This window comes from Larimichthys crocea, chromosome XX (assembly GCF_000972845.2).
Source record: "Larimichthys crocea isolate SSNF chromosome XX, L_crocea_2.0, whole genome shotgun sequence".
Taxonomy (NCBI): domain Eukaryota; kingdom Metazoa; phylum Chordata; class Actinopteri; family Sciaenidae; genus Larimichthys; species Larimichthys crocea.
Window position 1 is genome coordinate 9926303 of NC_040030.1, and position 23483 is coordinate 9949785.

The window sequence follows — 23483 nt, forward strand, 5'->3', positions numbered from 1 at the left end:
CAAGCACGTATGTCGGCTGATAGTAACTGTTAACAATCTCTTTTTTTTCTAGTTTTATTTTGGTTGAGTTTTTATTCACAGAAATGTCAAAGTATGTTTGTTGTAATTTAGAAACAGGGTCAGCATTACATTGTTTGTCCACCACTGAGCATTGACAAGCTGATTTTATGCAGACATACCATAAAAATGTAATAAAATGTAAAAAATCCAAGAGATATATGTCAAGATTGTTGTATTGTTAGATTTTCTTAAACATTATGTCACTATCAGCTTCAAATATTTATCTGTCAGGCTACACAACTCATAATACCCCAGATGGAAAGCATCATTAAACAATAAACTTGTTATCTGTTATTAAAACATATTCCAGGTTTAATTTGAAGAAAATTTGACATCATGCACCCGACAGTTAAATCCAAATATTTAAAAATGCAGTAAAGTCTTATTCACAAGCTTTAGACCATTCATGATCCAAACCGTTCCAAGCCAAACTCCAGTTAACACCATTCCACTGAGCTCCAATCACAGCAAGAATCAGATTTCAGAACCTCGTGATTTTGAAATCAACAAAAGAAGAAGGAGCGATTCTCAGTCCCCAGAAGATAAAAAAAAACCCACATCTTATCGTTTGCATCATGACAGTGAGGCCATACCGATGCACAAACAAGTGTGACGCTGCTCTGTTCAACCCAAACGTGCACACACACACACAGTGTTGGAGAGGTGTATTTATCATGCAGTGTTGATCCTTCACCATCGAACATGCACACACGGTTTCTCTGCACAAACACACACAAAACTGCAGTGAAACAAAAACATACAAAACAGGATTTCAGTCGCTCTTCCTCCCGTTCTCACAATTCGCTTAGAAAAACAAAAAAAAAACAGCCCGCTTCAGGACTGTGAGGCAAATATTCCTGCATTTAGTTTTAAATATTGGAAACACTTCAGGAGTGCATGATGTATGATGCCTGACCTCACCTTAAAATGAACCTATAAGAATAATCTGATTTTTAATTAGACCTGTGCAAACTTATTAGAGCTTCGGACAAATTAGCCTTGATTTTACCTTACTGTAGATATCGGTATCAGCACGTATGTCGGCTGATAAGTAACTGTTAACAATCTCTTTTTTTTCTAGTTTTATTTTGGTTGAGTTCTTATTCACAGAAATGTCAAAGTATGTTTGTTGTAATTTAGAAACAGTGTCAGCATTACATAGTTTGTCCACCACTGAGCATTGACAAGCTGATTTTATGCAGACATACCTTAAAAATGTAATAAAATGTAAAAAATCCAAGAGATATATGTCAAGATTGTTGTATTGTTAGATTTTCTTAAACATTCATGTCACTATCAGCTTCAAATATTTCATCTGTCAGGCTACACAACTCATATTACCCCAGATGGAAAGCATCATTAAACAATAAACCTGTTATCTGTTCATTAAAACATATTCCAGGTTTAATTTGAAGAAAATTTGACATCATGCACCCTGAGAGTTAAATCCAAATATTTAAAAATGCAGTAACGTCTTATTCATCAAGCTTTAGACCATTCATGATCCAAACCGTTCCAAGCCAAACTCCAGTTAACACCATTCCACGTGAGCTCCAATCACAGCAAGAATCAGATTTCAGAATCTCGTGATTTTGAAATCAACAAAAGAAGAAGGAGCGATTCTCAGTCCCCAGAAGATTAAAAAAAAAACCCACATCTTATCGTTTGCAATCATGACAGTGAGGCCATACCGATGCACAAACAAGTGTGACGCTGCTCTGTTCAACCCAAACGTGCACACACACACACACACAGTGTTGGAGAGTGTGTATTTATCATGCAGTGTTGATCCTTCACCATCGAACATGCACACACGGTTTCTCTGCAAACACACACACACAAAACTGCAGTGAAACAAAAACATACAAAAACAGGATTTCAGTCGCTCTTCCTCCCGTTCTCACAAATTCGCTTAGAAAAACAAACACACACACACACAAGCTGAAAGAGAAAGAGTTGTTTTGACAGAACTTTGCCTGTTAACATTTGCAGCATTCCTCGCAAACCAACCAATTAGTCGTACGGCCATGCTACATATGAGACTGGAACTATCTCGCTTTGTTTGTTTCTGTGTGTTTCTCTCCCAGCCTCTGTGTGTGTGTGTGGTTATAGATAAAACATGTCATTAGCATGAGCCTGTCTGAGACCTGTCTCTTTACTGACCTGGAAAATGACTCTACCGTGTGGTTTCCCTGAGCATGTGTTAGCTAGACTCCTCGGAAATGAGCTGAAGTGACCTCCAGGGTTCAGTTGAGTTAGTTAACTGATGTCTAAACTGATTTCTTTAGCTAATCCAGACGTCTATTTATCCGACTTCCCTCATGGTTGTTAATTGCTTCTGTCGGGAGTTAGTTAAAGGAATTGGATTCGCTCATTAAGGCAAAAGCAGCTGATGGACGTACTTGCTGTGGTCGCAGAGGGTGACGGAGAGCTCTGCCCTGCGATCGACATGGGCAACACCTTCCGGGCTGGCTGTTGGTCTCCGTGGTGAGGGGCTGCGGTTACCATGGCCGTCGCCGTGGATACATTAGTACGATAACCCTCCTTTGCTCCGGACATCTCTCCGTCCCCCTCCTCGTCTGAGTTGTCGGAGTGCAGGGGGTTGGTGAAACTTAGGGCTGTCCTGACGGGAGTGGAGGAGGACGAGGAAGAGGATGAGGAGAGGTGGGAGGAAGAGGAGGAGGATGGGGCGACGCGGTCTGAGGAGGAAGAAGAGGAGGATGTTTTGGGGAACTGTTTTTCTGGGCTGTTGCAGGGTTGAGCCCACGCCGCGTGGCCGGCCTTCGTCTCCGTTCTCTCCCCTCCCGGCGTCTCCCCCTTCTCGCTCTTTACGGGGAGGTGGTTTGGTCTGGCTAGGATGCCTCCATCCGCTTGACTCTCCCCGCATCCTCCTCCTCCTCCTCCCTCCGTGCCCGAGTCCTCCGACAGCGAGGAGCTCGATGTCAGCAGGGATTGGCCAGTGCGAGCTTTGAAGGCGTGGCTTCGTTGCAGCATTCCCGTGCTGTTGGCTGAACTGCTGCCAATTCCGCCTGCTACTCCCATGGAGGAGGAAGTGTCAAAACTACGAGGTCCTTCCTGTAACGGCACCTTTTTAATCTCGATGCTCAGCTTCCTCTCGATCCGAGGAGCACCAGAACATTCAACAGATGGGGAGAGGGGCGACGAGGGAGTCTGGCTTTGGCCAGATTCTGACTTTGTCGACACTGACGACAATTTGTTGTTGTAGTTGTGATCTAGATTTGAGACCTGATTCTGCTGCTTTCGACTCAGTGGATCTTGGTCTTTCTGCTCTGAGGGACTCGTCTGCTTGTTTGGACTCGGTTCTGACTGGTTCTGCTGCTTATCGGCCTCTTTATTCTGAAAGGGAAAGGAGATGAAAAGGTGAGACAACATCTGGAAAAACAGAAATCTGCAGCCATGTCTGAGAAGGAGCCAGAGTTAATATTTAGGGGAAGATGATCCAGCAACTTCTGCCCGCAACGAACCATAAAATTCCCAAAAATTCCTCATGCAAAACATTTTCACACAGTGCTAGCAAAGAGACGAGGTGAGACCAAGTCTTCTTGAAATAAATACAGACCATATTTTTAGTAAGACTGAAAAAAACATGCAATCAGGTCGCTAACAGAAGAACCACCCATATATTTATTTCTGGATTACCCCTCGCTGCAGTTACCTGTCCCTGTGTGGTAGCCAGGACATGTATGACAGGTTTGGGGTGGTAGCGGTCGTTGTCCTGCCGTACGTTGGTGACGGTGGGGAAGGCTGAAGGGGGAGACGGGGTCAGGATCGGGGGTACGGGATGAGGCTCCGGGGGCTGGAGTATCTCCTCCTTCACGTCACCTTCTGCCTGGGAGCTAAAAGAAAAGAGAGAGACAGCAGATAAGCTTTTCATTGAATGGATATTATAATATGCACTGAGAGACTTTTTAATAAGACATGTCCGTCCCACAGAGCCAAAAATGTTAAAGAGAAGCTGTAATTAAAACACCATACCCGAAGCCAGATTCGCATAATCACGATTAAAGACTGTGGGGGAAAATTCTCACTCACATGGCGACATATTTGACTTTTACACTGTGATAAGTTGTTTAAATGTTAACGTACAAACACATCTGCTTTAGATGTGAAACTTAAAATGAAGTTTTAAAGATTTCAAATGATGAAAAGGAAAGAATTTCATCATACCGGCCAGACGACTCGCAGACATTTCTAGATAAATTATTCTGTCTGACGAACTTCTAATGAAAGTAAAATGACAAAATGAACTTCCTACATTTATTTTTTACTTCAAATCTGAAAGGGGGTTTCTGTTTATGGTGTGAAGCTTAAGTCTTTCCACCACTAGATGGCATAATTTTATCCAACAATATGTTTAGGGTATGTCTGAGACGAATGGCATGTCCTCAGATGTGGAACATCGTCATATTTTGTGGATTTGTGTGAACATGATCCGTTGATGCTGAATCACCACTAAAGAGTTTCTCTCATTGTATTGTAGTTTGTGTCTAACAAAATCCCCAAGGGGATATTTAAGTATTAAACTTTTTTCCATTGATTTCAGCCAGCAAATCATACAAGACTAATCTTTCTGTTAGTAGGTTATATTGTTGACAATACTGCATTAAAAAGTGTAACAGTTTCTTAACGAAACTCTCCCACACATACAGAACTGTGCCTTCTGGTCATAATCTGATTATAAACACACCTATAGATATACTCAGTGTGGGTGTGAGAGAGGATGCTGAGGTTTTGACAAAGCTCGCCACACAATGATGGAAAGTTAAAACAATAAGGCGCCACAAAATATACATTTATATATGCATGCACACCAAAAACAGTGAGAGGAAGTGGTGGTGTGCTAAATCAAGAGCGCATGACTGTAACAAGAGCCAACATAGGAGTGCACATGATGCTGCGTGTGTACGGGGGATTTTCTTTTCTTGATCAACTTTGGAGCTGCAGTCACACTGCAAGTGGCTTCCTCATGAGGCCTCGGCATCACAGCAACATAAAGTTTTCTCTCACGGGTCACTTATGAGACACTTCTGAAGCTTTCTTTAATTAATTTCTTCATCTATGCAATCAACATGAGCAAGCATAAGATATATTTAATACTAACTCAGATGATTCCCACTGGTGCTGACTGTTTCCATGGGGATATGAATCATTCAGATGCCACAGGGTTTTTATATTTTTTTATTCAGGCCCAGTGTTCCCTCTAAGATAAAATGAAACTCAAAATGATCCCAAAGGAGGAGCGCAGCTATTAGAGGAGCGAACACTAATAAGTCACAGAAAAACAAATAAGCAGAGGACGTCAATGAAAAATGCGAGTTGGTATTAAAATATTACGAGGGTTTACGTCGGGTGAAAAGTAGCAGCAGTGCTTAACTTTCACTCTTAAAAATGAGCAAATTCGTATGTATGCTGAGCTGATAACACTTTATTTAACTCTAACTTTTACCAGAAACGTCCACTATGACCCCAACAAACACAACCACTGTACCAAATACTGTTTGTTCATCTACCTTGATTTATAGATACTTTTTCTTTATTTTCTTTATTTCACTTTAATGGCGTAAGTCTTGCTTTCTCCAAAAAAACAATTTTCTTCTTCACCATTTACCTGCTTTGTTAAAAGCAATTCATGCAAATCATACGAGATAATACATACTTCAAACTAATATCAATAAATAAATAAAAATCCTCTTGTGGGCACTCATAAACTGAAGGCTGCTGGATAAACAGAAAATGAATGTCAATACAGTAAAACTGTTTTAATAATATTAAAAAGTTTGTATTGATGGAAAGTACTACACGCTGATAAACTCATATCTATCTACAACTATATTACAGTGTGTTAAAAACATTTTTTAAATGTTGCTTATAAATGCCGAACAGGGGATATGAAAGTTCAGGATCTCGAATAATCTGCAAGTATTTTAAAAATCTTAAACATGCTTTAAAGAGCGAGCACAAACACAACCTACACACGAACACACACGTATGCACACAGATGCGCACCCCCTCACAAGAACTTAAAATTCATGCACCAAACACCACCCACACTCACACACACACACACAGCAAGTGCACTGTGCCCTCCACACGTATGTACTCTGCATCTTTAATCAGCGTGTTGGCTCAGAGTGGCGGGATGAGCTAGAAGGAAATAAAACTTAAATAGACACTTGCTGGTTTCAGGTTGTGCTGAGGATGGATTCATATGGATGGCCAAGAAAAGTCGCACAGATTTAGATGTGTGTTGGCGTGCTGGATGAGATGATTATATGATGATTACTGACTGTTTGCAAACAACAAATGAAATGCTAACAAGTTTCTACAGGAGACACATAACAATGTAGCCTTAGATGGCTAATCTCACTCAAGACACAGAGCCATAATATATGAATGTATGAATTATTACCGTAATAAGCTTCCATCAATAACTGTACTTCTGTACGGTCAAAGATCTTTAGTAGGTTGATAAATATCTACTGAATTGGCACAGTATGAAACGTCTTACTGGACTTACAGCAGCAGGTTTGGATCACCTAACACAACCAGACATTTGTAAGGAAACTCAAACTTTAATATAATTTCATTTCTATTTTTCCTATGTTGTTTTTCAGTCTTGACATGTTTTGAATGTCAAGAATCATGCACCGTCTTCTCGGTGCTCTGCAATAAGCGTTGGTTGATTAGAATGGGAGTGCCTGTAATCTCCACGATTTTGTGGATGAATAAAATCAACCTTGAACCTTCATTTTGCCCAAATTTGTGCCGTTAACAAAGAGAGACCTTGATATTCTTGACAGCCACTTGATTTGTATTTGTGCTGTAGATGTGACTGAAGCAAAACAGTAGATCGTAGACAAAATCCTACAAAACAAAGCTGCCTATATAAAATGCTGTCTAAAATGAGCAAAGAAAAAAAGAAAAAACGAATCAACAAATAAGCACACAGGACTGAAGAACACTGAAAGCTGCCTTTTGGTAGTGCACAGTTTCAAAATTTGAGATGATGCAGGCAGGATATGAGTCTCCAGGGCGCGGCTGTGAATATATGTAAAAGCCATGACTCAGTATCTGTGACCATGATGCCAGCCTCATTGAAGTTCCTGCAGTATGTTTCATTCTCTAAACACACACACAAAAAAAAGATTCCCCACACACACACACTTACACTCCTGAGTGACCCAGGGGGGAGTGTGGTCGGCAGAATGTGGACTATGTTGGTAAAAATAGCTCAGGCTTAAATGAGGCCTTGACATTTTTTCTTTAGGATGACACAAAGTGAGAAGACACTTACTAAGCGCAAGATTTAAGAGTCAAAGGGAGCGAATGAGAGGGAGGGAAAACTTTTGTATTTTGGCAGCAGATCAAATTTGTATGTTTCACTTAGAGCAGGAAAGAAACTTTCTCAGTAAACAGATCACTAGCAGCTACATCCCAAAATTAGGACTTGTGAAAAATGTTTTGCTTTCCCATCGAACCGGCTGGTGCAGCAGACGAACTAAGCACACACGAGAAGCATGATCATTTTAGCAGCGAGAGAACACAACAAAGGTCACGTTGGCTCCGATTAAAGAGTTTTCTGGTGTCACGAAGGTTTAAATTGATGCAGAATAAAGAATGAAAATCTAGGAATTAAATCTCATGGATGAGCATGGAGTAAATGATTCACACACAGGCTCACAAAACGCTGTCAAACTGGACATTTTTAGACGACGCTTGTAGCAACAGGTAATTAAGTGAAACAGTCTCCTGGCAACAAGACGTCCTCTGTGACATTAAAGCAACAGTACAGAGCCTCTATCTTGTTGGTTTGTTTAAAAAAAAAAAAAAAAGTTGTATGTATCGCTGCACTGACAGCCTTCTGTGGATAAATCATAAGAGGAGGAACAGAGGGACTTGAAGATGAACTGGCTGAAAGAAAGTGGAGCACACCCCCCTGCTAAGCACACAGAGCAAAATTAAAGAGGAGAGGGAGCAGAGCGATGAAGATGAGAGGATGAGAAAGGAATGGAAATTTGCCAAAGTTATAGAGAGAACCAGAGGCATCTATGTGTATTTCTATGTGTTAAAAAAAAAACGCATGTATATGAGATGAAAGTTGTAGCAGCCCTCGGGTTGTGGCGCACGCAACACTGTGTAGAGTTGCAGAGTATTGGTAAGTGTTGCAAAAAATTATCTATAAATACAGCTCCTCCTCAGGCCGAAACAGTTTGTCGAACAGCCAAACAGAAGTTAACTTCAGTAAAAAAAAAAAAAAAGTGGAGGCCGGGTGCATCTGTGGGCCGACCGGAGAACTAATGTGTCAGAAAGCTCCGGTTCGCTTGAGGTGAAAACAACGCCTGCTGCTTCTATTTGGTCTGTTTAATATGTTTTTATTGTGCACTTTATACAAACTGTTGTGCTGTGATTTATTTTTTATTTATTTATTTATTTATTGAGTTCCTCCTACAAAACACAACACCCACTGTGATCAGTGACGGGCCACTTCACACCTACTGCTCACTTCTGGTGTGAGCTTGTTCATTCATCTTGTGTGGAGGTTGAGCGCAGGTTATTTTTTTTATTCTCTGACATCTATTTTGGGGGCGTTTTTGTGAACTTTAAGACTTGAACAGTTGAGCTAATAAGCTTTAAAAAACAGACACACACATTGGGAAAAAGGTCAAACTGTCCACACTTAAAATATGTCTTACCTGCGTATGCGAGGAGGTTTGGGAGGCGGCGTGTCCCATCTCTCATCGTCTGACTGGTGGCTTGCTTTATCTGGACTGCTTTCATCCTGTTCACACACAGAGACAAACATATGCGGACACACTTTTAAGTTTAATGTGTGGTTTTTGATGTGAAGCCTATGTGGAAGTGCCAAAAACTGCAGTTCCTCAAACGGCCACTTGAGGCTGGCTCCAGAAATGAGTCAATCTCAAGTCCCTATGTTTAAATGTCCAACTTCACAGCAGAAAGAAACATGTTTACAGCCTGGTACAAAAAACTGTTTTGGTGTCTATAGCTAAGTTCTCCATTCATGACAACTGTACTGAAGGTGAATTTTTATATAACTCACCTGTTCAAATGATATTAAGGCTTAAAGTAATATATATTTAACAGTGTGGCCGCTTTGATTGACAGATAAGTGCCATTACAGATGGCTTGTTTGAGGCAACCAGGCGTCATATTCAGCCCGTTGCAGGTCTGCCAATGATCCACGTCTTTGCCAATTTGATGTTTTTTAGATTAGCTGGACTGCCGACATGGCGGAGGCCAGAGCCACAGATTTTGAGCTTCAAAACAACTCGACGGAAATTCTTTTTGCTGTCAGTAAGGGCTGAGCAGTGACACTCCTCAGCTCAGCAAAGACACTGTATATATGTTTGAGGTAGTTTACAAACACGGTCTCCATTAAATAATTTGTCATTTCTCAGTATATATCTTGGCCACAAATCTTACATAACCAAATTAAATTAAAAAAGTAAATGTTTGTTTATGTTTTTGGACACGTGATTCATGTATTGTTATCAGATTTGTTCAGCCCTTTTATGTTCAGCACTCTCTTAAGCAGTGATATGCATAAAACAGTCTGCGTACTTCAAAAGAAATTGTTGTGTGCCATGAAACAACAGCTCCATCAAGCTTTGCCGACTTCCGCGAACACACCTCAGCAGCTGCAGTGAGTCTACAGGTATTTTGACAGCATTGCAAATGTCGACCTAAAAACCATCATGTGTTTTTGTGTTGTGCATAATAAGGTGCAATAGTTTGATTCTTTTTTTGGTGAGACTGCATTACACAAAAGCCAATTTTAGCTCACTCTGCAGCAGCAGTTTTTATAATTGCTGTTGAAATGTAAAGCACCTCTCTCTCTCTCTCTCTCTCTCTATAACAACTCTTTCTTCTCTTCTATGTATTTCTGTATCAGAGGCAGAAAGCTGCTAGAAAATTGCTTCAGTGAAGGTTCAAAATTGTTTTCTAAAAGAAGGTTTTCCTCTCTTCCCCTGTGGCTCATTAATTTGACTCTGTTAACGAGAAGATGACAGGACGAATCGCGAATTCAAAGACGAGGTTCGTCTCTCTGTGCGTTTGCGTACACGGACTAAAGACGGAGCATCTCATTTGGCCGTAAACGCGTGTCCGTGTGTGTGGTGGTGTGAGAATCAATTTGGTAGGAACACTCCCTGCAGACGACGGCGCCTGCGTGCGAGCAGAAAAAACGTGCGTGGGATTGTGTGCATGTGTAGGCTTATTGTTCACACTGCCATTGAGAGCACCTATGTGGGTGTTTTAGTCACTAACAATGGATGACTGGACATGAGTCAATGTGTACATGGACTGAGTCAGTACTGCACACTGATAATGTTTTGCTGACCAAGTGTGTGTGTGCGCACACACAGTGCCTTCTTGGACTTGTAACTCTTTAAGATAATGACATGGTTATAATCAGTAGCAACAAACTTGTGGTGGAGTTGTTGTTTTCCTCCGTGTACGCCACACCTACGCTTAACAAATGATTAATAGCACAGAGTTTCTAAAAGTATCGGACAGCACAGCACAGCACGTCCTCACTCTGACACTAAAAGATATTTTAGGGTTGTAGGTAACGGTTCGAAAAAAGGGTGTCAGAGTTTTTTCTAACGTAAACATGGTTGCATGTGTCTGTGTGACCGTCTCCTGCAAGGGTCTCCCTTTCCCAACGGATGTCTATTCTCAGACTCAAAGTGCATTATGGGACAGGGATGATGTCACCAGAGCTTCCTAAGCAGGAAGTCAAGTCCTGGATCGCTGCCAGTGCACTCTCTCATCGTCATTCTGTGTCCTCTGTGTCTTTAGGGTTGTCGGCGTTGCACACTGTCTCATTGATTCTTCTTCCCTCTGCGTTACTAGTTAAACTACATATTCCAGTAAGCGTGGAGGAAGAGTGGCTAGTTTTAAAATAATGCAACCATTCCAGTGGAGCGTGACTTTCTTCTTTTGACAAGGAGTGCAACCAGATGCTGCAGCGTGCAAAGATTCAAAAGCTCAGAACTGATTGAGATTTTTTCTCAACCACCAGGAGAGAATCAGTCAGGTGGACTGATCCCAAACGAAGCAGACTAACTGCTTCATTTAGTCAATAAATGACTAAACATAAAACAGTAACACGATCAACAGTACAGTGAGGAAAAATAATTATTTGATCCCTTGCCCAATTTTGGGATTTTTTGCTAAATTTGCCCACTGACAAATAAATGAATAGTCTATCATTTTAATGGCAGGTTTATTATAACAGCAAGAGACAGGATAATAAAAAAAGTATCCAGAAAATCACATTATATAAAAATTTAATTGCATTTCATTATTTCCCTCATTGTAGATGCTTCCTGCAATACGTTTGTTAGTTTTGTCCTACGAGTGAACTTTTTGGTTTGATTGTACTTTAGATCAATGGGAGGACGACAGGGATAATTAAGGACACTTTGTATATGGTGTGTGTGTGTGTGTGTGTGTGTGTGTGTGTTTGGGGGCAATGGAGGACAGTGTGAAGTAAATTAGAATGAGGGCAGCGGTGACTGACAGAGCAAAGCCTTTTGTTTTTTCCTCGCTCTTGTAAATAGGTCTAACTGTATGCAGTCCTCTGAGAATACCCTGCAGAGGAGAGATCGCTCTCTTTCTGGCACAAACTCGGTAACTGTCTGTGTAAAGAGCAGAGTTTTTCTGAAGACCTCTCCCCCCCCTCTCCTCCATGCCTCCTACCCTCTCCTTCCCCTGTGACTAATTATTTGTGTTTTTTTTTCCCCACTCCGAGAGCGTTACTCAGCGACATCCTGTCTTTCTTCAACACCAGACGGCATTCACAATATCTACATATGTGTGTGTGTGTCATACCATGCCATCGTGTATCTGCGTGTTGGTGGGGCTCTCAAGTAGCTGCAGTTGTTTCTGAAAGAGCTGAGAGATCGCTCTATGAACTAACTCGTACTGCTCCTGGAGAGAGAAAGACAAAGACGCAGAGACGAAGTGAAAGAGGGACAAAAACAATTAATATCAAAAGGTTCTGATGTCTATACTCAAAAACATCCATTTACACAGCAATGAAATACAATCTGTGTGAAAACAGAAGGACCTTCACTGATGCACACTGATTTAATCTCTTTACTTTCCTGGTAAAGCAGTAAGTGTTGTTGCACCACATTTTCAAAAATTACATTAGCGTCAGTGAGACGCTGTATTCAAACATGTGTCAGTTTGTATCAAGGCAAATCTGTCATTTATCTAACAGGGCATTTTTTCCCTCATTAGTGTCAGGACACGTGTGTGGGAGGAAACAGCATATTTAAAAAAAGGTACATAACGACACATAATGAGGATGCTTGGTGATTTGTTAAGCCGATACACTCCGATTATTTTGAATGCACGCCACTTAGGCACAAATACGGCTGGAAAATGTCATCCAGCAACATCTACAAACACATTTTGGCAAAACAGCTTTAACTAGTTGCAATGTGTACATTTTCAACGAGTAACAGGAATGAAAAGCCTCGACACATAAAACACTGCTGCAACCGAGAACGCTGAGCAAATAAAGTCATGTCCTCAAAATATTAAATCAAAATACAGCTTCTACACCTAGCTTAAAATGAACCCTGCTGCGTTTGAAAGCTGTCAATCAAACTCCGGTGCAAGAACAAACGGCTGAAGCAAAACCACTTTAAAAGGAGGGTCTCCTGTCTGCCTCCAAGCAGAGTCTGGTGTGGTTTGTTTGTGGTGTGAAAGCCAACGGGCCAACGACTGATATCTGATCGCAGACATGTGGGGTGATTTTAAAAATCTAAACTAAATCCACCTGTCGAGGAAGTGGTCTTCTAACTGATCTGTGTACCTGATGTATACATTTAAAGTGACAGTCTGTTGTGCTTGTAAGTTTCACGATACACACAGAAATATATACATTTGATGCATTAAAGAGCTGCATTACTTCCTGTTACTCGACAGAACGTGACGTCTGTCCGTCAAGCACAAATGATGCAGGATCTCCAAAACTGTTTGATCAATGAAACAGAATAATTTCATTCCCCCAAACTCCAGGTAGAAAGTCATTACAGTAAACAGCTCAGAGTTCAATAAACTCAATCGTTTTTAAAAGGCTGAAACTGAAATATTAGATTACATTTTTTTTTGCAAGATGCAGCTAGTTGTGAAATGCTTTTCATGCTGTATGCGAAGCCCTGACAGGTTTAGTATTACTCAACTCAACTTACTTCACATCCAAAACCAGATTTGCAACCTCTGGAGAAGGAACTGCAAACAACCTGTGACACTTGAGACACTTCCAGCTGTTGGAAATCTTTTCATCTGACAACCACACAAACATCATGCTGCGTGGACACTTTGGGTATGCACACTAGCATCCTAACACTAATTGGCTTTTTGTTTTTGGTTTTTTTACATCTTCTGCACATTACTCCAATTATTTTGTATTAAATGCTGCTTAAACAGACCTCAGAGCAGTTAAAACATAAAACAAACCTTGGTCTGAACAGCAGAGTGTCGTTGCGTCCTCATCTCTTGGATCAACCGAAAAACATTAAAATCTTCTGGAATTTTCTATAAAAAAAAGGCACAAACACAACAGAAGGGTTCATTCTCATTTGAATTTGAATTTGTTAAGTATGTATTTGTACAGGTATGTTTTAGGTATGTGTAGGAGTGTGTGTGTGTTCACATACCCCAGCTTTGAGGAGGTTCCATGTGTAGTCAATAGCACAGATAGCACCCGTCCTCCCACAGCCTGCACTGTACAGTCATAGTCACACAAATTAGATTCAACAGAGGCACTCAAATATAGATATTAAACAAATATCAGCTCTGGATTTATATTCTTTAAGAGGACAAACTCTCGCGTGTGTTTGTATGCATGCAACAACGCCTTGCCCAGACAGGATGGAGACAGGAGTTACACAAACGCCGAGATTATGTGGCATCACGCCTGATGCATCAAATCATAAAACTTTATCCCTTTGCTACTCTAACAAGCACAGTTTCTCCACACACACACACACACACACATACACACATACACACAAGTACAGCACACATCAACCCACACAAGACATCAGAGATGCAGCTTTAAGTCCCGCTGTGTAACAGGAAATGTCCTCAGGCTGCTCATTATACCTGATTATACACACATGGAGACAGTGTGTGTGTGTGTGTGTGTATACACATGTGCAGCAGAGGACCTGAACCTATAGACTCATGAATCAGTGTGTTGCTTGTTTTCATGTTAAGTACTTCATCATTTAAAAAGGTCTTTATTGGAGGAAACAGCGCAGTCATCTCTGACACAAATAACTTAACTAATCACTATAGCTGAAATAACATTTGTTATATGATGACTGCCCTATGATGACAGAAGGTCTTAGCTGCTCTGTTTTAGCCAGTTATTGTCAGATTGCAGCCATTCTGGATCCCTGTGGTCAAGCTTAGTCAAGATAAGATTAAAAACTGGCTTTTGCCAGGAGTAGATGTGTATTTGTACGTCTGGTTTAGCTATTACTGCAACATTTCTCTGCTGTGTTGAAACCTGATTTCAAAACACACAAACCCATGGCTGGCCACCTGTTGCACATTCCTACTGCCTCCTCGCAGAGAAACCACTGGCACTCCCATGAATCATTCAGTTTGACGGCAGAAAAATCTGATTCAAGAAATCCATTTCACGACTCGAGCTTCTCATGTACAGCCTTTTTTTGTAAAATGCTGCCTTCGCTACAGTACGTGCATACACGGCCGGATCGGCGTTGGCGTCTCCTACCTGCAGTGCACACATATAGGGACATCATCGTGCTCTTGGTATTCTCTCATGAGTCCGATCATATCCAGTATGGAGTCGAACGATGAGGGGACGTCGTGATCGGGCCAGTTCATATAATGGAACTGTGTTATCCTGCGTGTTTCCTGCAGTGAGACATACGGAGGGATATCTTTAAAAGGGTGGAGGTCGAATGTGTGGGCGATATTTTATTTATTATTAGAAGCTTGAATTTTGAGATGATATGGACACATTTATCAGTTATGTCATTGCCTGGGATGTGAATTTGATTGTGTGATTTTGCGTACATGTGTCTGTGATCTATCACAATCAGAAAAATACCGTCAAATAATATTGCAATGTTAATAAAGAAGAGAAATCTGCTTTTATGTATGAAATAAGTCGGAGAACTTACATTCTCATACTCCACCATCAAAGTTCTGATAAAGTAGTCTGTTCTGGCCTGCTCTGATTCCTAGAAAACAAGAAGCAGGGAGAACATTTACACAATCCTTGACTAAGACGGTCATTAGAACAAAATGTGAGAAATGCAGGGGTCCATAAAAAAACAACACACACACACACACACACACACACACAGCTGTGATATTAGAGATTTGTCTACTTACACAGGAGATTCTGAAAGGGCCAAAACTCATGGGCTCCTCCTCGAGCAGCGGGAAATACCGCTCACACTTTTTCTAAACAGAGAAGAACAGGAGTTAGCTTTGGCTGAGAACAAAATACCAGACAAATACCACAGCTTCCTGTGCGCGCACACAGACACACTATCTGGCTTGAAATAAGCAATTAACGTGACATGTGGAACATCGACAATGACATTTACACAAAGGGGAAAAATAGATGATACTTTATATACCTACATGAGCAAAGTCACACTTAATTATGACTTCAGTTTTAACCGACTCAAGGTTTTGGTAACCGCCTTTACCGACCTCTCAAGTGTTTTCACAAAAACAAATATGCAAGCACACTTAGACAGGCTATAAAAATACATGAAATACCAGAAATTCCTCCACCAAAGTTCGGAAATCTTCTGAATTCATCACTTTATATGCCAGACTAAGTAATCATTTTATTTCCACTTTCATACTTCACTGAATAAGTTACGTTTTTATATATTCAAACCGACAAACACGTTGAGAAGCATACTATAACAGATGTGTTATACATACGCGAGGAGATTAAATATCACAGCCTTACCCTTCCCATCTCAAACTCTCGACAAGCCATCACAATAACCTGTAGAGACACAAACAGGAAGGATTACAATCAATATTTACTCTCAGCCTCACACAGCATTATCAAATATATTCATTCCTATATGCCCTATTTACGTTACGCTTTCATTGCCAAAATAGGTCCAGAGACTCATCGGAGCGCTCTGCAGCACACGGAAAAACCTCTTTTTGATCATTTGTTTCGTTCTTACATCGATACCTCGCCTCATTCTCTTTGATTCTGTGGGAGTAATATTCAAAGCTGCAATCTCAGTGCTAGTTAAACCTAATCACAGCTCCCGCTTCTCCCTCCCCCTTCATATCTGTCCATCTGGTTCAAGCATAAGCACTCTCCATCTGCCTCTTAATTCCTGACAACCATGTTAAATATATATTTTTTAATTACTTTAATTATTACACCCACTTTTGTGAAACCAAAAAGTGGGTGTAATAATTAAAGTAATTATGCATAAATAAATGCATAAAGTAACAGCTTTCGGGTTTCTTTCCAGCCAATACAAATGGACTACAAGTTTGCCACTCACAGCTATGTTGTACTCCCAGTTCATCCTCCAGAAGTCGATGACAGTGTTCGGCAGTGGGCCCTGAGTTGCGATATAGGCTTCTGGGCCATCCATACCCTGTCAGGAGAGATGCAGAGAAAGAGAGACAGAGCAATTTTAGTATATAGTATATATATGTATATAGGACTTTAAAAGGACATTTTACTAACATTATAATTTAATCACAGTGTAAAACAAACAAGACCGTACCTTGATAAAGTTAGCATTGACATAATCTGTGTCCTGATTGGTTGTTTGTAACGTCAGCTTCACCCTGCTGTGGTCAACTGCGGAGAAAAGACAAAGAGATAAATATTTACTTAAAGCGTCTTTCTACTAGATTGTGAAAACAGAGGAAGAGAAAGAGAAAATAGGGGATTAAAAGATGGAAAAATCTGATAGAATAGGATATAGTGAAAGACAAAGAGAGGGCAAACGAGTACAAACTAGAGAGAGATGAGATGTAAAGAGGTTAATGGACACACAGCAATACCCTCATTCCTAAGTGTGTGTATGTGCGAGTACACATCTGTTACGGATGAGCCGGTTCTTCCTTTGCCTTATCAGCAGCTCATTCACTAAAAGCCTTAATGAATGAATGATTGGATGGAGAGAGGAGGGGGGAGAGGATAAAGGTATAAAAGTAGAACAGATGTTGGGTCATGGAAGCTTCCCCCTGAAGTCATTAAGTACAGCAAGAGCTCAGTGTGTACGTGAGACAGAAACCATTACATGAGCGATTAAACCACACTCAACGTATGTGCGTACATGCCATACAAGTTTTAATGCTGCCGTCATGCAGGACACAAGCAGATTATTTTCTGAGGCATTGTGTTTGCATTAAAAAATACTTATGAAACTCAGTCGAGCAAAAGTTCTTAACGGAAAGGTTATCACTGCGAATCAGCTGCGGGCATGCAAGCAAATATCTACTAAGAGCTAAGTGGTTGCTTCAGAACATTTGTTGCATATCCAAATTTAGATGTTTGTCTGGTCTGTTATCGTTTTAGTACACAGCAAGGTAGATGACACAAGATAAATAAGATAGTAACGGGGAGGCAGGAGTGAAACAAGACGCCCGAGAGCTACGCTGGCTGATACACTCAGCCATGATGGTATTTCAAGCATTCGTTATCACTATCGCGGCATGCAGTGATGTTGTTCAACCCAACAGTTCTGTTGCATGCCCCATTAGTTAAGAGGAAAGTACAGACACTTGTTTTTTAGTTTAGTTAAGACTTAAGAGTGAGTTCTAGTGACCAATATAAACAGCCAGTGTTGCCATTTTTTAAAAAGATAACGGTCCTGCAATAAAACTTACTATCATGAAGGTTAGAATATAAAGTTTGTTGTTGACACTATTTTTAGCTTCATTGTCTCCATGCTATTCAAATAATACATAACATATTACAAATACCTTTTAGTGCCTTTCAAATCAGCATTAAGTTAAATCGACACCTCTCTAAAACAGCTGAATCATAAACATGTGATTTATTGCATTAGATCTTATTAATTTTGTCAGGGAAGATCTAATAAACTTGCAACTTAGTAAATACTTTTGTTTGGGTTTGAAGTTTGAAATAAATTAGAGCTCTGGCCCCAAATGTAAATTGCCAGTCCAGTAGGAGCCTGGTTTAATGTGGAACATCTGACATAAAGTACACCGTCATCAGCGTAGAAATGGATACTACATCCCCCAGGTCTAATTACATTTACAAACAAAGCTTGCGCATCAAAATGAAATGCAGCCACTTTTTGATGTGTTTGATAGGTCAAAATGTCTGCTGTGAGGGAAGATGCATATGTTGGTGTGTTTGGACTTACATGGCAGTATATCTTTATATCTGTTCTTCTTGACATTCTCCTCCCTCTCTCCCACATTGGTAGGGTAGATCTTCTCTGTCCGGTATTTAGTTGATAACCGTCGTAACCTCTGGAATAAACAACAAGAGAAATGTTCGTAAGTATAAATGGACTTATACACACTGGAAAAGCGACATAGGTTACACTTATGATGGGAGCACATAGGAAAAAGAGCCTTCAACGTTCACACCGCAACAAAATACCACAGCACTGTCATCACATGCTGTTCCTCTTTGCGTGACTTTACATGATGTGTGGCCAAATTTAATAGCGCTGACACTGATGAAGACACATTTAGTTAATGAGAAGAGAATAATTACAACGTCCTTCATGTTTGACAGCAGGCTAAAGCTCAGCTAACTGGCCCAGAAAAGTATTTCTTCAGAGGCAATTCAGGTGAGGTTTCCTCCAAGTATTAAATCTTCAGATTTCTAATGCACTCGCTTGAGTTTATATCATTTGATGGAAATCTACAGCTTCATCTCCACTTCACACAAGCATCTTTTAGAAGAAGAAAAAGGGCTTTGGCTACAGCAAATGATCACAGGAGTGCTGGAAATGTTTGGGTCATCAAATACTATCCACGCGACACTGGGAGGTCCCCCTCCCTCTTGTTCCTCTTAAAGATACTGAGACACTGAGTGGTCTGAGTGGGAGCTCAGCTACAAATTGGGGGACTTTTTTTTTTCTTTTTGAGACTTCTAGTGAATTTCATCATGTAATTTCTTCATTCACGACTTCACCGTGGCCTCAAGTGTCACAGCGAAACTTTTGAAGAAACTTCAAAAGAACAGCGAGACGTTTGTACCATAAAAAAAACTCCTGCTGCTCGACTCTGATAGCGCTCACATGATATCGCTCTCAAGGGCCTTTTTCTTACTTGATTCTCTCCATTGGTTCAATCACTTTTCCTCTCTTTTTCTGAGACAGTGAGGAAATTAGACATCACTCCACTCTGACTCTCAGTGTCCCCCTCCTCTCTCTCTTTTTCTCTCTCTCTGACTCTGAGAAAGTCAGCGTGGGCGTTCGGGCTGCTGGAGCCTCGTGTGAAAAATGGTCCTACCTCTTCTCTCTGGCACTGACTGCAGGCTTTCCTTGTGTTACTGTGACAGGGACACACACTGTACATCCAGATTTACTCTCAAACCTCCAGACTTTTCTTCCTGTGCCTGTTTCTGTTTTACATTTGTCATAACATCACTCCCGTGCGGCTGCAGAGACTTTTCCTACAACTTTAAGTTGCCTTCTTGATGCAGGCCTTAGGTAGTTTAATAAACTGATGTGCTGTGCTCACTGAATACACTACCATATAAACTGTTTAGACTAGAGACACCCTGCAGACATAATGAGTTTTTCACCTTTCATTTTGCATCACTCATCTTCGCAAACCACAACGACAGAGAAAAACCGAGGGAGAGGAAACAAGGGAGAAAAAAGGAGGTACAGGCAGAGACTGTGGGCGGCAACACAGCTGTGCTTGTGTGCGTTCATTTATGTGTGTGTGTGTGTGTGTGGTAATAGCATTAGAGCTCCTCCGGCCTCATGTGAATTACATTTCCAACAGAGGTCTGCTTCTGTGCTGGGCCAGAGCCCGGGAAGACACACAAACACAAATACACACAATTAGACACACGATGAGCAGAGAAGGCAGGCAGTAGTGATTTGTGATGGTTTGTGATCCCCCCCAACCCCCAACCCACAAAACACATTATGTGGAGACAAACATGCACACAATCATGCCCGCTAACACTGTAATGATGATAAGTTCCCTTTGTAGCCCATTTCACTTCATTTACAGCAAAACTGGAGATGTACTAGTCCCATTAAAGGCTATGCTTTCTGACACCGTGTAGCACCTAATCAATGATTTGTTTTAATTTATGCAAGATGAACGATGTCAGCTGCCGGTTAGGAGAAGACCTGATGTTTTTACAAGGGTACAACTTGTATGATTAGGAGTGAATGCCTCTAAAAATGTATTACAAATGTTCAATAAACGCATCAGTGTAACCCTGTGGTTGTAGTAAAGTACGGATGCTCCGCTGGCATACTATTTTTTAAACAATTTTCATCAAAGTGAGCCGTATGCAAACGTCTTAAGCATTCCACTTTAAGTGCTGAATAATTAAATGCGGATTAGGGGCATGTTTTTTTTTTTTTCCATCAACCTGAATGAGGTTAAGAGATTGGCACATTCTGTGGTGAACGGATGGTTTACAGACAGCTGTTTAAAACGCCCATAAAAGGCTCTTGAACTACCATTTATAGTCAAATTGAACCACTCATCAGGCCGATAACTGATTATTGATAATAACAAATACACCATGCACATGTATTAACACTTGCTAGATGCAAATTTGAGCTTTTATAACTTGATACATCACTGAAAATAAGAAAAAAAAACTTGGATGGACACCCGGCTACTGTCTCTCTCACCCTTTTTCTCTTTACTTTCCATTGTCCTGCAGACAGACCCTGTCTCTAATTACTCTCACTTCCTCTGTTACATAAAATGCACACACACACACACACACACACACACACACACACACACACACACGCATAAGAACACACACGCAAGCATACGTGCGCACTCTCACAAATAATGGGTAAGCCCGGAGGATGCGAAAAGAAAGCCGAGCCCTGCTGCTGTACCTCTATTAAACAACACGGGGGAGAGAAAAGAGAGGAAATACGTGTAGGAGAGATGAGATGTGGGTGTTTTAGATAAAGGGGGGAGAAAATAAGTGATTTGTAGAAAGAGGAGGAGAAAAAAAACGCAAAGGGGAGGTGAACAGAGAGGAAAGAGAAGCGAGAGAAAAGGGGAGTTCAGGAAAGAGGGAGAGCCAAAGCTTTTAAGAGGCTCTTGGTAACTAAGCTAATGGGTTCCCTTTATTCCTCGTTTCTGTCGTTCATTCACACGCTGCTTTTACACACTCTGTCGCTTCGCACTAGCTTCTGTCCTCAATGGAGGGAGGAGGAGGAGGAGTGCAGAGAAAGAGGGCAAAGAAGAGCAAACATGCTTATTTCCATCATCACTCGAGTGTGCTCCTTTGATTCAAGTCTTATTTGTGGCACAACAGTTGGAGGTCGATTTCTCTGAAAATGATGACAAGTGGTGGAGCGGGTGGACGAGTGAGGAGGCAAACGGACACGTCTCTCTCTTCCTCATTCCCATAAATCGATCTGAGCATTCCTGTAGGCCTCGACATTGATGATTGTTGTCATTATCAGTTAAAATGCCTAATTAATATTCTATTAATATAGTTTATGACAGGGAGCCAATTATTCAATTAGCTGATAGAAATCTACTATTAGTAATCTCATCATAAATCTTTTGTTTATGTCTTTATTTTATGTTTTCAAGCTAAATTGCCAACATCTGATGCTTTTCTTCATCATATGTGATAATAAAACTAAATATTTCTGACTTTGGACTTTAATGGGATAAAACTAACTATTTAAATATGTCACCTGAGGTTCTGGGAAATTTTAGAGACAAAATTAATAAACAAAAAGGAATCAAAAATATATTATAATGGATATAACTGTTTTAGCCCTTGAAAAATTCCTGTCGCAGCTTGATTTTTTCATAATTGCAGGTGTTGTTTGACAAACAAATGATATTTTATATATCACGGAGAAATATGGCAAATCCTCATGTTTGAGCTGAATGTTTTACATTTCTGCTTGAATTATGATTTTAACGATTAATGAAAATAGTTTAAATAAGCCTGCAACTAACTATATACTGACTATTTTTTTTAAATCAGGGATTAATCTGCTGTCGGGATGTAATCATTTTGATTCTGATGGTCAGTTATAGTCTGAGAAAAATTCCCGGTTTCACTGATATAATTTATTTATTTCACAATGCATAAAATCAGATGAGCATTTTGTTTGTTTGTTTGTTTATGGAAAAATAAATGAAAGGAACTGAGAACATCTCTTATGAAGGTGTGATGCCCTCGAGAAGATTACAGTGGTGGGAGGTTGTTTCCGTGAGCCATGAGATGCTCTGTTTCCTGCTTTGTTGCTGTCGATTAGCCTCGATGGTCACAAAAAAACGTTTTTAAACAATGGTTAATCGTCGCAACCCTGAATCTGCTCTTCATCTTATTAATTAATTGCTGCTTAAGTGCTTATCACCATTTTCCAGAGCCCATCTTTGAATATTTTTTGTCCATCCAGCAGTTGGAAACCAAATATATTTCACTTACTCACTGAAAAAGAAACCACCTAAAGTTACGCACTTCTGCTTCACATTCAGCTCCGCTGACTTTACAGAGAAGGTTTGTTTAAAACAACTCATGTTAAGAAGTGCAGTTGCTATGTAAAACGCACAGGTACAAGACATCACAGGAAACACTTCTCTGCACAGGAAAGGGAAGTGAAACATTAGAAAACTCCATAAGGGTTTTTATGGTTTTCACACTTTTTAAGATAAGAATGCACTGAAACCACCTACGCAGCACTATTGTGGTCGTATGTGCATATTGTGTGAAGCAGATTACTCAAATTCGAAAAGAGCGGATGGACATCGGTTAATAAATGATGTTCACTTGCACTTGTGTTATAAAAGTTCAACTATTTTAAACCTCTCCGACAGACTGAGGCGCAGTACTTTCGTGCTCTGTGCTCAGTCGACCGGGGTCGTGTACCCACGCTGGGTTTTATTGAATTACACTGGATTTTGATGCTCCACAAATGCTTTTATCTCTCTTTTGGCCTCAGAAATACGAGCACGAGTTCCCCTAAAAATGTTTCTTGTCCTTCCACACTCTATTTCCACCTTTCTATTCCCTGTTTCTTGCTTCCTATCAGTGGAGGGGAGTGAAACAGCATGACTGAGTTGGCCAGTTTCCTGTGAAGGCTCCACAGGGCGTTGCCCACCCCCCAAAAAGCTTGGTGCCGACTTCACAGACCCCCTTCAGGGTGTGACCAAGTCATGTG

General features: G+C 40.6%; 1 protein-coding gene across 6 annotated transcripts in view; it reads right to left on the reverse strand.

The window, feature by feature from the left end:
• Nucleotides 1-23483, reverse strand: part of ptpn12 (protein tyrosine phosphatase non-receptor type 12) — a 50409-nt gene that overhangs the window by 14783 nt on the left and 12143 nt on the right. For all 6 annotated transcript variants that reach the window (XM_027291935.1, XM_019264068.2, XM_019264066.2 and 3 more), the window contains 13 exons: nt 18492-18600; nt 16878-16954; nt 16650-16745; nt 16088-16126; nt 15493-15564; nt 15279-15338; nt 14867-15009; nt 13779-13845; nt 13579-13656; nt 11938-12036; nt 8775-8860; nt 3737-3917; nt 2463-3417 (listed from right to left, as the gene is read on the reverse strand). In XM_027291935.1, coding sequence (XP_027147736.1) covers nt 2463-3417; nt 3737-3917; nt 8775-8860; nt 11938-12036; nt 13579-13656; nt 13779-13845; nt 14867-15009; nt 15279-15338; nt 15493-15564; nt 16088-16126; nt 16650-16745; nt 16878-16954; nt 18492-18600 — 2062 coding nt within the window. The remainder of the gene's footprint in view (nt 1-2462; nt 3418-3736; nt 3918-8774; nt 8861-11937; nt 12037-13578; nt 13657-13778; nt 13846-14866; nt 15010-15278; nt 15339-15492; nt 15565-16087; nt 16127-16649; nt 16746-16877; nt 16955-18491; nt 18601-23483) is intronic.